General features: G+C 44.4%; 1 protein-coding gene across 3 annotated transcripts in view; it reads left to right on the top strand.

Moving 5' to 3' along the window:
• The window catches only part of ELMO1 (engulfment and cell motility 1), a 1507126-nt gene that overhangs the window by 849719 nt on the left and 641419 nt on the right, over positions 1–15988 (top strand). The window contains exon 1 of one of the 3 annotated variants that reach the window (XM_086964836.1): positions 6778–6845. The exons of the other annotated variants lie outside the window; for them this stretch is intronic. Coding sequence (XP_086820962.1) covers positions 6812–6845 — 34 coding nt within the window. The 5' untranslated portion in view covers positions 6778–6811. Of the gene's footprint in view, positions 1–6777; positions 6846–15988 lie in introns of those variants that run through there. 3 annotated transcript variants of the gene reach the window in all.

The raw sequence follows: 15988 nt of genomic DNA, 5'->3' as shown, positions 1-15988 counted from the left end.
GCACGTCGAAGACGGCGAGAGCGTCGACGGCGAGAGCGTCGACGGCAAAAGCGTCGACGGCGAGAGCGTCGACGGCGAGAGCGTCGACGACGACTGCTCGTCTACGACGAGAGCGTCGACGACGACTGCTCGTCTACGACGGCCTGTCTACAGCATCGACAAGGGCCTAGTCTATGATGGCCTCGTCTATGACGGCCTCGTCTATGACGGCCTCGTCTATGACGGCCTCGTCTACAAAGGCTAGTCTACGACGGCGTCGACGGCCTTGTCTACGACGGATCGTCTATGGAGTCGACTGCTCGTCTATGACAGCCTGTCTACGGTATCGACGATGGCCTCGTCTACGATGGCCTCGTCTACGATGGCCTCATCTACGAAGGCTCATCTTCGATGGCTCGTCTACGATGGCATAGTCCCCGACGACCTCGTCTATGACGGCCTGTCTACGGCGGCCTGTCTACAGCGTCAACAAGGGCCTAGTCTACGATGGCCTAGTCTACGATGGCCTAATCTACGAGGGCCTAGTCTACGATGGCCTAGTCCACGATGGCCTAGTCTACGATGGCCTAGTCTACGATGGCCTCGTCTACGATGGCCTCATCTACGATGGCCTCGTCTACGATGGACTCGTCTACGATGGCCTCATCTACGATGGCCTCGTCTACGATGGCCTCGTCTACGATAGCCTCGTCTACGATGGCCTCGTCTACGATGGACTCGTCTACGATGGACTCGTCTACGATGGCCTCGTCTACGATGGGCTCGTCTATGATGGCCTCGTCTACGATGGCCTCATCTACGACGGCCTCGTCTACAAAGGCTAGTCTCCGACGGTGTCGACGGCCTTGTCTACGACGGATCGTCTATGGAGTCGTCTACAACGGCCTCATCTATGACTGCTCGTCTACGACGGCATAGTCTATGGCGGCGATCTCGTCGAAGGGCTCGTGGACGAAGGAAGAAATCCGCCAATTCTGGAATCTCTTCTAAGGTGGTAGAGAGGGCTGCTCAACGTTTTAAGATCCAATAACCTCTCAGGAAGAGGCCTGTTTCTTGTTCGTCTTCAAAGAACCCTTCAAGAAGGCAGTAAGGTCAATACTGATTATCAATTACCTATAGTCAGGAAGGGTAAGGGTCATGATGTACCCCTCCTCTGTATCACTGGTGATCCCTCAGTTGGATAAGAAGTATAAAGCGCCAGATACAGCACCGGCGTGTTTCACAGGAACATCCTAAGCCGGACTCCGTAGTGACACAGGCGGCCCAGAAGAACTCCGGGAATCCTTCGGCCCCGTTGTCGCCTCCTCCTGATAAGGAGGGAATAAGAGTGGACAACATTGGGAACAGGCTTTCCCCAACGAACACTCTAGCGCCCTTGGGACGCTATCATGAACAATTGTAGGCACACATGCCCCATACCAATCGGAATTGCCACATTCATCCGAGGAGAAAGTAAAGTGGAGTCTGCTAGATGGTGAAGCATCGGCGTCAAACCATAGACTGCGCGAGGAATATCGCTATGAGAGGGTTCCACCAGTTGGCTGGAGCAGCAGTCTTGCGGATCCAAGGAGGGCCCTTTCCGTCCTGAGGTGCGAACAACGTTTTTTGGACAGGCCATATGATAGCCAGTTACTATTTGGCACAAAAAGTTAACGAAGCAGACAATGCGAGAGCTTTGGTCACTCTTCAGTATAAGAACCAGTCCTTTAGTAGAAATGGAGGAAGAAGACGGTCTTCCTACAGAGGAAATTATCAATTCGAGTCCTCCTGCTCTTCAGGCCAGAATGGCCTGCAATGCCCTCAGCGCCAACAATAGCAAAACAAGCACTCCTCTTTTGAGAAGTTGTCCTTTCAAGGGAAGGACAGCGGAGATATCAAAATATACGGCTGCTTCTTCGAGAGATCTGGATTATGCTGTGGAAAGGAGCTATAGCGAGAGTACCTCCTCATAAGGGAAAAGGGTTTTATTCCCGCTTCTTTTTGATCCAGAAAAAAGATAAGCGGTGGACACCAATCTTGGACTTCAGAGCCATCAACAAATTCCTACAGAAGCATTTGTTTCGCATGATATCCAGGAGGTCTTGCAAACAGGACGCTTACTTCCATATCCCGATTCACAGGAATAGCTAACAGTACTTACGATTTGCAGTAGTGGGCAGACACTTGCAGTTTCGCGTTCTGCCTTTTGGGCTCAAGTCTGCGCCGCAAACATTCAAGAAATACCGTTCCCGGGTGGCGGCATATCTCAGACACTAAGTCTTTCAGTATCTGAATGACTGGCTGGTCAAGGCTTCATCCTTAGAAGACGTGTCCAGGTCTTCCAACGCCTGTTTTCAGCTTTCGATTGCTTGGATCTCACCCTCAAGCAAGAAAAATCGGTCCTGAAAACCTTTTCACTACATAAGTTTCCTAGGTGCAACCCTGGACACACGGTCAGCAAAGGTTTTCCCATCCAGAGAGTGATCGTGTATCCTCCTGATTCCTCACTGTCAACTACGAATGAGACCTCTACAGGAGGCGCTCTAGAAGCAGTGGGTCCACTGCACAGGGTCATCTGACGACCACATAAAAAATGACTTCTCACATGGCCGGAGTCCTACAATGGGGGATATCATCTCAAAACCTGTCTCAAGGCTCGTCATTCCTACTTCCGGCTGTTCCTCATGTCGTCACAATAGGCGTCTCTTTGAAGGCTCTGGAGTTTTTTCTGCAAGAGCTACAGATATGTGGAAGGTGGTCTCCTATGGAGAAGAAACTACATATCAATCTGCTTGAACTATGGGCGGTCTTCCTGGCCCTTCAAGCTTGCCTGCCAAAAATAGGACGGACAATGGGCTCACCAATGTGTTGTGCAGCCAGAAAACATCGTCACACGAGTGAGAGCTTGTCCAACGAATCATTGGCCACATCTTCTCCAGATAAAGCACGCCGCAAATTGATTCTATTTGCGACGAGAATGAACGCCAAATGCCCACACTTCGCAAATTGGCAACCCCAGTCAGGGTCTCTAGGGAATGCATCTCCAATCGCATGACGCAACGTCTTTGCGTAGGCCTTTCCACCATTCCCTATGCTTCCCATGGTCTTCAAGTAAATTTTAGTGGAGCCTTGTATTCTGATTTTAATAGCCCCAATTTGGCTGAGGCAACATTGGTTCACAGAGCTCCACCGTCTATCCCTGGAGCCGCCGGCCCACCTGCGGCAGTACCTATCTCTGCTTACAATGAACTATAATCAAGTTCAACGTCCGGATCTGCAGTCTCTCAGGTTAGTCGCCTGGCCCCTGGGTTCAAAGTTCCACCATCTGAATATTCCGCAAGACTGTAGACATTCTTGCCAGAGCAGGGGCGGATAGCACCTAAACATATTCCCTGAAATGGAAGAGCTTTTGTGTTTAGGGTGCAGATCACGGAAATTAGCCTTTCTCCACGTCACCGGATCAAATATTGCCTTATCTATTACATCCGGCACAGTCGGACCTAGCCCACTCCTCCAGTAAAGTACACTTAGCAGCAATATCTCGTTATGAAATAATTTCAACGAGTCCATCGCTCTGGTCAAGCGGGTTGATTAAGCAAGTTCTAAAACGATTATATAGATCTTTCCCGCCAGTAAGGATGTTGCCACCTCCTGGCATCTCAATGTGGTTCTTAACCAGCTCATAAAACATCCGTTTGAACCAGTACACAGAGCTGACCCAAGGTATGTCTCGTGGAAAATCCACACCCCTCCTGGCGCTCAAATCCGCAAGGAGGGTCAGTGAGCTACAGACGGTTTTGTATCCAGGATCCTTTTCTGCAGTTTAATAGAGACTGAGTAACTCTGAGATCCACTCCTAGGTTTATCTCAAAAGTTCCGTCGAACTTCCACCTAAATGAACCTGTGGTTATGCGTTCCTTTTTTCCGAACCACAGCACGGCAGCTGAGAGATCGCTGTTTTTTTCCTTGGATCTCAAGCGATGTTTACAGTTTTACAGTGACAAAACGAAAACATTCAGGAAATCTAACCAGCTATTAGGAACTTACAGCAGACCTAGGAAGGGTCTACCGCTTGCCAAGCAGAGCATCTCCCGATGGATTTCTGCAGCCATTGCTTTCTGTCATGACCAAGTTGGACAGCCATTGCATTCCAAAGTGAGAGCGCTCACCATGAGAGCTATGTCCACTTCTATGGTTCTCATTGACATTTACAGGGCGACAACATGGAAGTCGCCGCATACCTTTACTAGGCAATACTGCCTGGATACGGAGCTGATGAATGATGCAGCAGTGGGACAAACAGTGTAACGCCATCTATTTCGGTAAGGTGTAACGCCATCTATTTCGGTAAGGTGAGCCTTCCTCCATCCCTCCATCCTACCCTGGTATGCACATTTCTTTAGTGTTATTTATTGTGGATACCTAGTGATGGTTCATGCTCTAGTGATGGTTCATGCTCGCAGGATGTCTTATCTAAGGACTTCTATATGCTGTTCCATCAGAAATGTGCACTCTGCATTGCTTGCTACTCTGATTCAGGCATGTGAATCTATGAAAGACACCCATAATACTGGATAAGAAATGAGTTACTTACCTGTAACTACAGTTATCCAGTATTGGTGTCTTTCATAGATTCACATGCAACCCTCCCACCTCCCCTGGAAGGACTCACCTATCTCTCTATCAGTGCTACACCTACTTAGCTTGGTGCGTACGAAAATCTGAGGGACTGAGGCTCCTGACAGGAAGGTTCTAGAGGGAGGTGTTAGCTGATTGGCTGGCTCTAAGAGTTTGGTCCTTTTTACATAAGGACAAGGATAGGCTACTAAGGGGAGGACCTTAGGCCTATTTTTCTCTATGTATGTCTATAGGACATTACTTTTCTATGTACCGGAGGCTCCCGTCTCGACGACGGGGAATGATTCAGGCATGTGAATCTATGAAAGACACCAATACTGGATAACTGTAGTTACAGGTAAGTAACTCATTTCTTCTTGCGGATTCTCAATTCGGCTTCCGCAAGGGTCTCGGGACAATCAAGCAGTGTATCAATCTTGACCTCATTATATGGGAAATACACCAAAGCAAAACAGGGCTCATTGTTTCTCTGTTTTGCTGACCTCTCAAGTGCTTTTGATTTGGTGGACCATACTTTGTTATGGTCCCTTTTACTTGAAATGGGAGCTCCGACAGCAATAATATACTTCCTGGCCAGACTTTATAATAAGCTTTCAGCCCAGATACGCTTTGGTCAGGCAGGGGAATGTAGCACGAAGATCAGGGTTAAATCTGGTATAAGGCAAGGCTGTGTGCTGGCCCCGTTACTTTTCTCCCTTTTTATAATTTCTATGGAGTCCGAATTAAGGAGGGTTCAAGCAGACTCCCCGCAGATTGACGGCCACCTTGTCCCGGTTCTGCTATATGCAGATGACACGGTCCTTCTCTCGAGAACCCCAAATGGGCTCCAAAATCTCATGAATTACTTCTATGATTTTATTCAGGGGAGAAAACTAAAAATTAATAATTCCAAGACTTTTATTATGGCTTGTGGGAAAAAGATGAAACAACTTAAACCTTTCCACTTTAAGGAACACAGAATAGAGGTTGTGGACAAATTTTGTTATCTTGGCATAACTTTTAATAGTAGTGGGTCATGGGCATCCGAGATTTTAAATGTGAAGGCCAAGATGGGTAAAAGCTCCTCGGGAGTATTTCGCGTTGCATCAAAACTGGGCAGTCGACGCATCCCTGATATGTTAAACATCTATAGGCATAGATGCACATCCATTGCCCTATATGGCTCAGGTGTATGGGGATACTACAACCATGGATATCTGCAAGTAACAGAGAATCAGTTCCTCAAAAGACTCCTGTGCCTTCCCTCTTCGGCATCCACTGAACTGACCCATAAAGAGGCTGGGCTGGACTATCTGACAGATTTAACGGGCATGAGACCCCTTATGGTTTGGAGGTCAATCTGGGCAAAGGACGAGACAGGATTCACCAGGAGAATTATATTAGACTGTCTTCGGCTGGACAATGTTCGCAAGGGATCCCCTGGTTAAAATACGTTTTAACGTCCTACAAAGAAATTTTCAATCTGGACATTTTAGATGACCCGTTAAGTGCCGTTAATGTACCTAAACAGGAGGTTAAAAATGTTTATTTGGGGACTAAATCAAATATGCGTAGAATTCAATGTAGCCACTTTACAACCCATGTTTTTACCATTCTAACAAGGAGGTTGATCAGGGCATGCCTATGTATTTAAAAGCAATCACCAAACAACCTCATCAATTTGCTCTCACCAGGCTGAGATTAGGTATTGTCCATAACTTGGTGGCATTTCCACGGATGAAAATACATAGTTCAAGTCCATGGCCGTGTGACGGCACCACCAAGCAAAGCACATTGCACTTTATGCTAATCTGCCCATTATACTTGCACATCCGTCTACGTTATCTCAAACCTGTTTTTAAGAAATATTCTGTGTCCACTATTGCTCATGCTATGAATTTACTATTTGCACTTGACACTTTGTATATTTGTTTTTTTACCGCTACTTTTATTCTAAAAGCTGTGTCCCATAGGAAAAGTCTGGTCTTTTAAGTTTGATTTATTTGTAAAAATCTAATTGTGTGGCCGAATATTTGTTCCCAACCAAGCTGCTCCATTTATTGTGATTCATGTCTCTTGTTGTGTATTTTATCCTGTATTTTTAACATTGTATGCTTTTATGATTGTTTATAAATAATCGAATAAAGCTTTGAAATCGAAAAAAATAAATCGAATTGAGTGCCCCTTTGGTCGGAGTAGTATAGAGCTGACGAAGATGCTATGTGAAATCCTTAAAGTAGGAGAACTACGTTAAGTAGTTCCTATTTTATCTATTTTCGTATGTATTTGGTATTAATATCGCACAGGCATAGCTGGTTATAAAAGGTGTGCTATACATTAACGGAGGATGCATGGAGAGTTACAAGATTATGTATATCAGCTGGGGATTTACACCTTTGAATTGTACAAGGGTGAATGGATGACGCCATTCCTCATGCATTCAGGACGCATGCGTTCAGGACGTGTGTTCAGAACGTCTTCTTTAGCATGAAAGTGTCTTTAAGAGGCATTTGTTCAGCCCGCAAGTTGCTTTAAAGACTTGCCTTAGCGGGGTGCTTGATGGTGGAATGGTTTAATTTACTATTCCAACTCCAGTCTGTATCAGTAGGGACGGTGTTAGACTTTAAACCCAACACCATTCCACCAATGCGCCCGCCCACCCCCAAAGCAAGTCGTTGTTATGACTTGCGTGCTGAACCAATACATGCTAATGCCGCGTTTGTTCTATTGTCGGCGCTGGGTTGGCACAGCGTGATTCCAGCTTCGTCCGAAAGGACGTTTCCCTACATTATATTTTTCATTACTTTCCATTTTTAGGTACAGGTAGATTAACTTATTTGCCCACAATCACACAATTGTCAGTCAAGTGGCAGGGCTAGGATTCGAAATCATATCCTGAAGCCAGTAGTGTAGCCACTAATTCACATCTCCTTAGAATATGTATCTCTTTAAAATAAAATGCATTAAGGCCATGGTTTACTTCTACATATACAAATGTGTTTTTCTGGTTCTTCCACGCTTTTGCAGCGAATTGTTTCTCAGTAGAATTCCTTGGCTCGCTGATTGTGCCTCATATTGCGCTTGTCGAGACTCCAATTAACCTTTCATCATTGATTGTTCTGCCCTAATAGCTCCTCACATGGCTGAGCTTCCACTGCTCATTAACAAAGTAAAGTTGGTAGAATAGGGTCACCAGAGCCATGCAAAAATCATGATGTTCGATTATGCTTTAAACGAAACATCAAATGTTGTTTGTCGTTCAGTCATTTGCTCCAGCGAGCCTCTGGCCCTTCTTGCAAAGACAAGTGCTCTCGCTCACTCACGCTGGCTGATGCCCTCACACTCAAAAGGCTTTCCTCGCTCTCTCTCAGCCCTTCTTTCTCACAGCGGCCCCAATACATGGCCTGTCCCTTTCCTTCCAGTGGAGTTTATCTCCGTTAGAGAAAATCCATACTGAGAAAATGAGGAATAATGTTTCCAATAATGCGTTTTTTACCTTTTTTTTTTTTAGGATGTTCCACTGAGGTAATATTATTTAAAGGTCTAGACAGCAGGGAATAAGCTGACACTGCCGTAATCATTCAATTTTTCACAATTTTACTAGTTAGTGTCAAAAATGTATTGGAAGGTTTTCCTTAAATTGACTGAAGGCCTATCCGCGATAGAGCTGTGTGTTCCAGCCTTTATATTATTTGGAAGTAACCCATTCACATATTTGTAACCCACACAACTCCAATTCACATCCTATTGTGTCTCTTTATTTTATTCTTTTATTTAATGTACACACTGCACGTAGCGGGCATAACCGTAGCTGGGCAACAAAGAGATGCACACACCAAGGAGAGTCAATTAAAATTTGCCAGACATCCAGATTTTTAAAAACCTCTTAATAAGAAGGAGGGGTTTTCTGGTCGTGAACCTGGTGAGAAGAGGTTCTGTGCTTTGGCTCCTCGCCCATCGCTCTAGCTGACGTTGATTGGTTGTCCTCAGGACTCTATAGGGCTTATACCTGATCGCTTTGTAAGCTAGAGAGCGCACACACATCCTGTCTAACATTTAAACATGTGTCAACATCTTGAATATGATCCCATATGTTACAGGGAGCCAATGTAGGGAGTAAAAAACTTCTTTAATTTATCCTTTCTGAAGGCCGAAATTGCCCAGCCCACGAGTTATGTGCCATCTGTGGTCAAACTATTTCTACTTGTGGCAGACCACCATAAAATCCATTGCAATAATTCACTTTGGGATTGGTGAGGGAGTCACGGCCAACTGGTTGTAGTCCTGAGGCAAAAAAGAGCATTTGATACTGATGAAGCTTGAAATTAAAGGCATTCACATTGCCCCACAGGTGCAGGAAAGCCTTCATCTAACTTACAGGAGGAGACACCTGTTTCTGAATTTGCTTACATATTTGATCGACTGACCAAACAGTATTGTGCCTTGGGCAAAAGTGGAAGGAACGGGGTTTGACCCTAGAGACGCATCAGCTCATTTTATTGGGGGGGGAGGGGGAAGGGGGGGGCATCAAACTTCAGCCCACAGTTTCAAAGCCATGTCACCAGCCTGCCCATTTTTGACAGCCTGAAATCTCTGTTTAGTCCAACCAGGAGTTACAATTTGTACTGAGACCATTAAATTAGCTTATTAGGCGCCTCAAATATATTGAGATGTGGAGGTCAACTCTGCTCCACTCAGACATCCAAAACTGATAATCAGCAATGCATGATGATCTGTGTTGAACACTGATGAGAGATCTGAACAGGAGAGAGCACTCACCTTTTTCTGTTTGCACCATCACCTCACCCCAATGGGAATTAGATCCGTCCGAGTTGTGAATTGTGCTGGAGTCGAAAACCTGATTGTTCAATGGCAAGCACACATAACAGTCCACAACATTCTGTGGCTTGGCCACTGGACACTTTTTCAAGATCTTGGCTAGTCAATGTTTTCTAGTACTTCTTCGTCAAGAGTGGATCTTTTTTTAATAATAGGGTAAATGAACACCTTCAAGTCAAGCAGAACCAGACCAGTGAAAGCAGTGGAATAGTCCTTGGTAAAGTCAGCATGTGGAATAAGTATGCCCACCAGTTTTTTATTCAGTCAACGTCAACCACTTACCATAATCCCATAGTTGGAGGTAATTCCAGCCTATGTCTGCCTTCTGGTTTCTTTGTTGGCAAAGCTGAAAAGAAACTTTCACGCAACAGGCCATATAGTCTCTGCAACATATAAAATCACAGCGCATTACTAAAATCTCACTGTTCCCCAAAAACGTCCCCTAGAATCTTCAATCGCCTTAAAACTTCAGAGTTGCATTTTTCGATCCCTTGAGCTTGGACAACCGTTGTACACCACAATATGATCACCTTTGACGATGGTAAATGAAACAAAGAAACTGGCAGTGCGCATCATCTAGTACCCTGAAGCAGCTAACTGAATTATCAACACACCCCTGTTTTGCTGCTTCTCCACCCTCCACCCTAGGCTTTGGACCGCCTTCAAGCAAGACATCTGTATATCTTAGAGTCTATGGAGAGCTTTATAGATCTAACTTGTTTACCATCTCCCTCAGCTCTAAGCTTCACTTCCTGTATCATCTGTGAACCTCACCCAGTAAACTCTGTTTTAGGCCAATCTCACTGGTGTGATGTTTTTTCATTCCTGTTGTTGGTTGTAAACCATGCCTGTGAGAAGAGCTCCTTCATTTTGCAAATTTCACTTTTTCTTAGAATACAGAAGTATTTTTATAGGGTTTGGATCCTTCTACATTCTATCACTTTTCCAGAGTAGATTAAGAGCAATTTTCCAAAGTCTACTGTCCTGAATGATACTTGGAGAAGGCCAAAATCATGTGAGGTCCTAATTTGAACTCTAGATGGGTTGCAGTCTTCCATCGGTAGACGCACAGTTCAGATAGAGGGATTGGCCTCCTCAGTGTTATTACAGTTTCCTCATAAGCTATGAACAATTTTCTGGTTTCAGATGTTCCTTTGACCTTCCACTTGAAAAAAGCCAGCTTTGCAATGTCTCTGCCGTTGCACTGTTTCTCTTGTCAAGCTTTATTATTATTGAGCAGCATGGAAAAACAAACAAAGAAGATTTATACAGTACTAATGAAATAATTAAAGTGCCAAGGTGCATCTTGCCAAGAAACAATTAAGCAGCAACAAGGGCATATATAAAACCTACTCAAAGTAAAGTGCAGTCCTAATAATAAAGTTAGCCTCAGACACAGATGATATCTGTAAATTTGAAGTAGCAAATATCGTATCAATAATCCAAATGTATACCTTACTGGTTTAAAAAAGTATCATGGTGCATATTCCCAAGAGACAAGTAAGCAGCAACGCAACAAGGGTAAATATACAAAAATCCTTAGACCAGCTATCTCAAGAAAAACAAGTAAATATTGAGCTTTCAATGCTCCTCCAAACTGAGGCATCGAAGTGCAATCATGCCAAGACTCAGAGCGCAATCATACCGGGGCTCGAAAAGTAATGTGTAGTAGCATTCTTTGAGTTAAAGCAGGTATTAAGTATACAGACAGCTAATACATATTGCAATAAAGCAGAAACAAAAGCTTTCAATACCCCTCCCAGCTATGGTATTAAAGTGCGATCGTGCCACCACACACAAAGTGCAACCAAACTAAAACTCATAAAATAACATATATCATTGCTTGAAATAAAACAAGTAAGTGACATTAAAAGAACCTGGAAGTAAAAAACATTAGTCGAAGAAGCAATAGGTATTGCAGATGGCATTTGAAGCATGGCGGGACCTGCCTTTTTGATTGACTAAAAATATTGCCAAATTAGGGTGAATCTCTTTAGACCCCCAACCTGTTCTGCATATGCCTCCTCAAACTTCTTTATTCTGAGACTTTTTTCAAACCAAGGCCTACAATGTTGGGACTATTTGTTCTCCAATTTTGAAGAATGAAAGAGCGAGCTATTGGGACTGCAATAGATAAGCCACCTGCCCTCATTTGCCTATACTGGTACTCTGACTCTGCTTGGAGGCCTCAAAAAAGTACCAAACATGCTTCCGGAAGTGTCTTAGTCTGGAGACCGAGGCTAATAGCAGCAAAAAGCTTTTCCCAAAACTGCCCCAACTTCTGACAAGTATAAACAACATGGAGCAAGACCCCAACACTCTCCTGTTGGCAACAAAAACAGTGATCCGAAACAGTGGGACACATTCTATGAAGGGCTGCGGGGGTGTAGTACGCTATCCATTGAGACAAAATCGGAGAGTCTCTTAAAATGTGCTGCTCTTAATGATTTGTACAGAATCTCCGAAATAATCAGCCAGTCACTTTCAGAAACACAACATTGTGTTTTGAACAAGATTTTTTCAACAAAGGTAGTCCCCTGTTGCTGGACCCCATGACTGCATAGTAACCTACTCCTATTCCCAACTCCCTGGAGCTTGAACCTTAGGAGCGAGTGCCCTAGCAATATGAGTATCTTGGCTTACTTGCTGACAATTGATATTTATAAAATTATTATTCTGCTGAAAGCTCAGGAAAAAAAATTGCACTGATCACCACAACGCACAAGAAGTTCTTGCCAGGTAATATATTTGCCCCTCAAAATAAAATGGCGAAGCTCCTTGAAACCGCATGAGTTCTAATAACTAATCTCAGTACGAGATATTGTCAATTCAAAATAGTGCAAACACAAGGAGATGATGGACGGAGTGCTGAAACTTTTCAGACTATCACCCCCAGTCACTGATCTAGGTTGAATCCATCATCGTTGTTTACCTCAGTTCGCTATGCCAGTTTGGACCCAGCCATATGCAAATCGGTATTGGCCCTTTGCCTTATAGGAACAGTTCAGCCCGAACTACCAGGCCAGGTCCTCCCTGGACCGGAAACCAGCATCCTGGGATCTGTTTCGGGGTAACACCCCTCATCAGCCAGGCTAGCTTGACTCCAGTGGCAAAGTGCGCAAGGGACCCAAGTCTAGGCATACCCTGCCAACTTAAGGGCAAACAAAACAAACACGAGGAAGTGATGGATGGAGTGTCCATCTCTTTGTGTTTCAGTGACATTCCTGCACCGTAAGATGTGTAGCCAGCTGGGATGTGATTTAGTAGGTACAAAGCTTTTATCTGACTACCCAGCTCCTGGAGAACCTTGTTCCTGTTTTCCTTGGGAATTTTGTGGTCTTAAACTGGCAAAGGGATTTCTGATTCCGACACCATTTAAAAAAAAAAAAAATCTACTATCCGACTTCCTTCCAACGATCTTACCATGATATCGAAGAATGAAATACATAAAATGTGTGCACATGAGGAAGCGCCAGACCCCCCTGCACAATATCTAATTGCAAAACTGTGTATTTCACCCTAAGAGCTTTCCTGTTCCAGATAAAATTTCTGAAGAAATAATCTAGATCCATAAAATATCTATTCCTGACTTTGATAGGAACATTTGCAAACAGGAGTACAAGTAAAGGTAAAATAGACATTGTAATAAGAGCAGCCCTACCAACCACTGTCAGGGGAAGAAGTGTCCATCTTTCCAGAACCCCCGGATATTCTTCAACATTACAATGTAATTTAATTGAAATAGCTTAGAGTAGTTGTGCGTAACAAATATACTTAAATAGCGTATTGGGTTTCGATGTGTCATCTACCTCAATTGACTATTTTTCTACTCTTTAAACCACTGCTTGTTAGATGTCCATTATCAATCATTAGATTTGTTTTAAAGTTCTAAATCTTATAAAGTTATGGATCTTACTTTTTACCTCGACTAAAACTTTAGCATGCGTTTATCTAACTCTGGGTAGCTTTTTGAATTTTTGCAGTCTGCGTGCAGCGGTAAGAGCCTTTGGAGCAAGTTTCGCATGCCTCCATCTCATTAGTTCTAGTGGCATCCATATGGATAAAATGGCAAACTGTGATCATTGTTTGCATTGAGGCTCTATGACCACCATTGCTATAGTATCAGCCCTCCATTCTTATTCGGATGGTTTACTATTCTGGACCCGTCTAGACCTCCTTTTTTGCATGGCTCCAGACTCTGAATTTCGAAAAGGCTGTTGTGCCAACCATTTAGAATGTGTGCCAGGGTTTGACCCCTATTTGGGTGCCTCAGTGTCTTAAATAAGCAGTTCCTTATATGGGGTGAACTTTGTGGGTCTTGGCTAATTAATTACTTTATTCATCAGATTGTATGCCGATTAAATAGAAAAATTCTGTGGATTTCTAGATGTCTCTCGAAGGGTTGATTCATTGAGGGTTACGAGTTTTGGGAAGAAGCTTATTTTCATTAAATGCATCCGGATTACTAGTATTCGCCCATTTGTTTTTTGTGCCTTTTTGGAAAATGTATCTGTGTATTGATAACAATTTTGGAGGAGTTAATCCGGCCATTTTAAGGCTAAATCGGTGAGCTTAAAGATGGTCCTGAACTGCATCAGTGGTATTTTGTAGTCCTTGTGTTGAAAGCAGCTGCTAAGTTCTTGAGGACAAAGACCGACCTGGATATTGAGAGGATTCAATCACATACGACCATCAATGCAGATTGTGTGCCATGGTGCCAGTGTCGGTCAGATGAGCAGAGTAGAGTAGAGAGTGATATTTCCTGTAAACTTTGTGATCAAGTCTAGCATAAATGTGATCAAGGAAGGGATCTCGCAGCTGGATCTCTCTAGTAGATTATAGTAATGGGGCAGCAGTATAATTCTTTTTTAGAAGACACTAGTGGCAGCTGCCCTTTTGTTGATAGTGCATTGTGGCAGCTGCACTTGTTGATAGGGCATTGCCAGAAATTCTAGTGGCAGCTACACGTGTATTGATAAACAATGACAGAAATGCTAGTGGCAGTTGCAGGTGTGTCGATAGGGCATTGACAGAAACTCTGGTGGCAGCTGCACTTGTTGATAGGGCATAGCCACAACCTCTAGTGGCAGCTGCACCTGTGTTGATAGGGCATAGACAGAAACTTTGGTGGCAGCTGCACGTGTGTCGATAGGGCATGGACAGAAACTTTGATGGCAGCTGCACGTGTGTCGATAGGGCATTGACAGAAACTTTGGTGGCAGCTGCACGTGTGTTGATAGGGCATAGACAGAAACTTTGGTGGCAGCTGCACGTGTGTCGATAGGGCATGGACAGAAACTTTGGTGGCAGCTCTACGTGTGTCGATAGGGCATGGACAGAAACTCTGGTGGCAGCTGCACTTGTTGATAGGGCATAGCCACAACCTCTAGTGGCAGCTGCACCTGTGTCGATAGGGCATGGACAGAAACTTTGGTGGCAGCCTCACCTGTGTCGATAGGTCATGGACAGAAACTTTGGTGGAAGCTGCACGTGTGTCGATAGGGCATTGACAGAAAGTCTGATGGCAGCTACACTTGTTGATAGGGCATGGACAGAAACTTTGGTGGCAGCTGCACGTGTGACAATAGGGCATGGACAGAAACTTGAGTGGCAGCTACACCTGTGTCGATAGGGCATGGACAGAAACTTTGGTGGCAGCTGTACGTGTGTTGATAGGGCATTGACAGAAACTATGGTGTGGCTGCCCTTGTTGATAGGGCAATGACAGTAACTCTAGTAGCAGCTGCACGTGCTTCGATAGGGCATTGACAAACTCTGGGGCGTAGCTGCACTTGTTGATAGGGCATTGCCAGAAACTCTAGTGGCAGCTGCACATGTTTCGATAGGACATTGACAGAAACGCTGGTGGCAGCTGCACGTGTTTCGATAAGGCATTGCCAGAAACTCTGGTGGCAGCTGCACGTGTTTCGATAGGACATTGACAGAAACTCTGGTGGCAGCTGCACCTGTGTTAATAGGGCATGGACAGAAACTTTGGTGGCAGCGGCACTTGTGCCGATAGGGCATGGACAGAAACTCTGGTGGAGGTTGCAATGCCAAAAAGGCATTGAAAGAAACTCCAGTGGCAGCTGCCCTTAGGTTGATAGGGCATTAGCTGGATGTAAAGAAGAGGCAGTTTATTTTGTTTGGAAGCAGCGCAAACTGTTTTTCGTTTGTACTCCCTTACACTGAGTCATTGACAGCTCTGGGATACGCAGTTTCAGCTGATTTGTTTTTAGCGTTTTATAGTAAACTTTCAGAGCAGACAAATTAAAGGGTTGATTGAACTTGACACTTTTCTGTAGTTGCAACAAAATGCAATTGGGTCATTGAACCTCTTGCGACCATTGATTTAAAGCGGCTCTAATCTTGGTGCACTAACGTGGAGGTTCAAGCGAATCAAACCAGACCTTAATTTGCACGTGTAGAAGATACAAGAAAGGGTTCTTTCTGATAGTTTTGTGAGTTGTTGCTGTTTAAGGTAGAAATAACGAGGCGGCCATTTTACAGCAGTAGCATGGTTGCCAAACACAATCATGTGTAGCCCTCCAAC

This window comes from Lissotriton vulgaris, chromosome 4_1, assembly GCF_964263255.1.
Source record: "Lissotriton vulgaris chromosome 4_1, aLisVul1.2, whole genome shotgun sequence".
Taxonomy (NCBI): Eukaryota; Metazoa; Chordata; class Amphibia; order Caudata; family Salamandridae; genus Lissotriton; species Lissotriton vulgaris.
The sequence above is the reverse complement of the archived record's forward strand: the minus strand, read 5'-3'. Positions and strand labels throughout refer to the sequence as shown.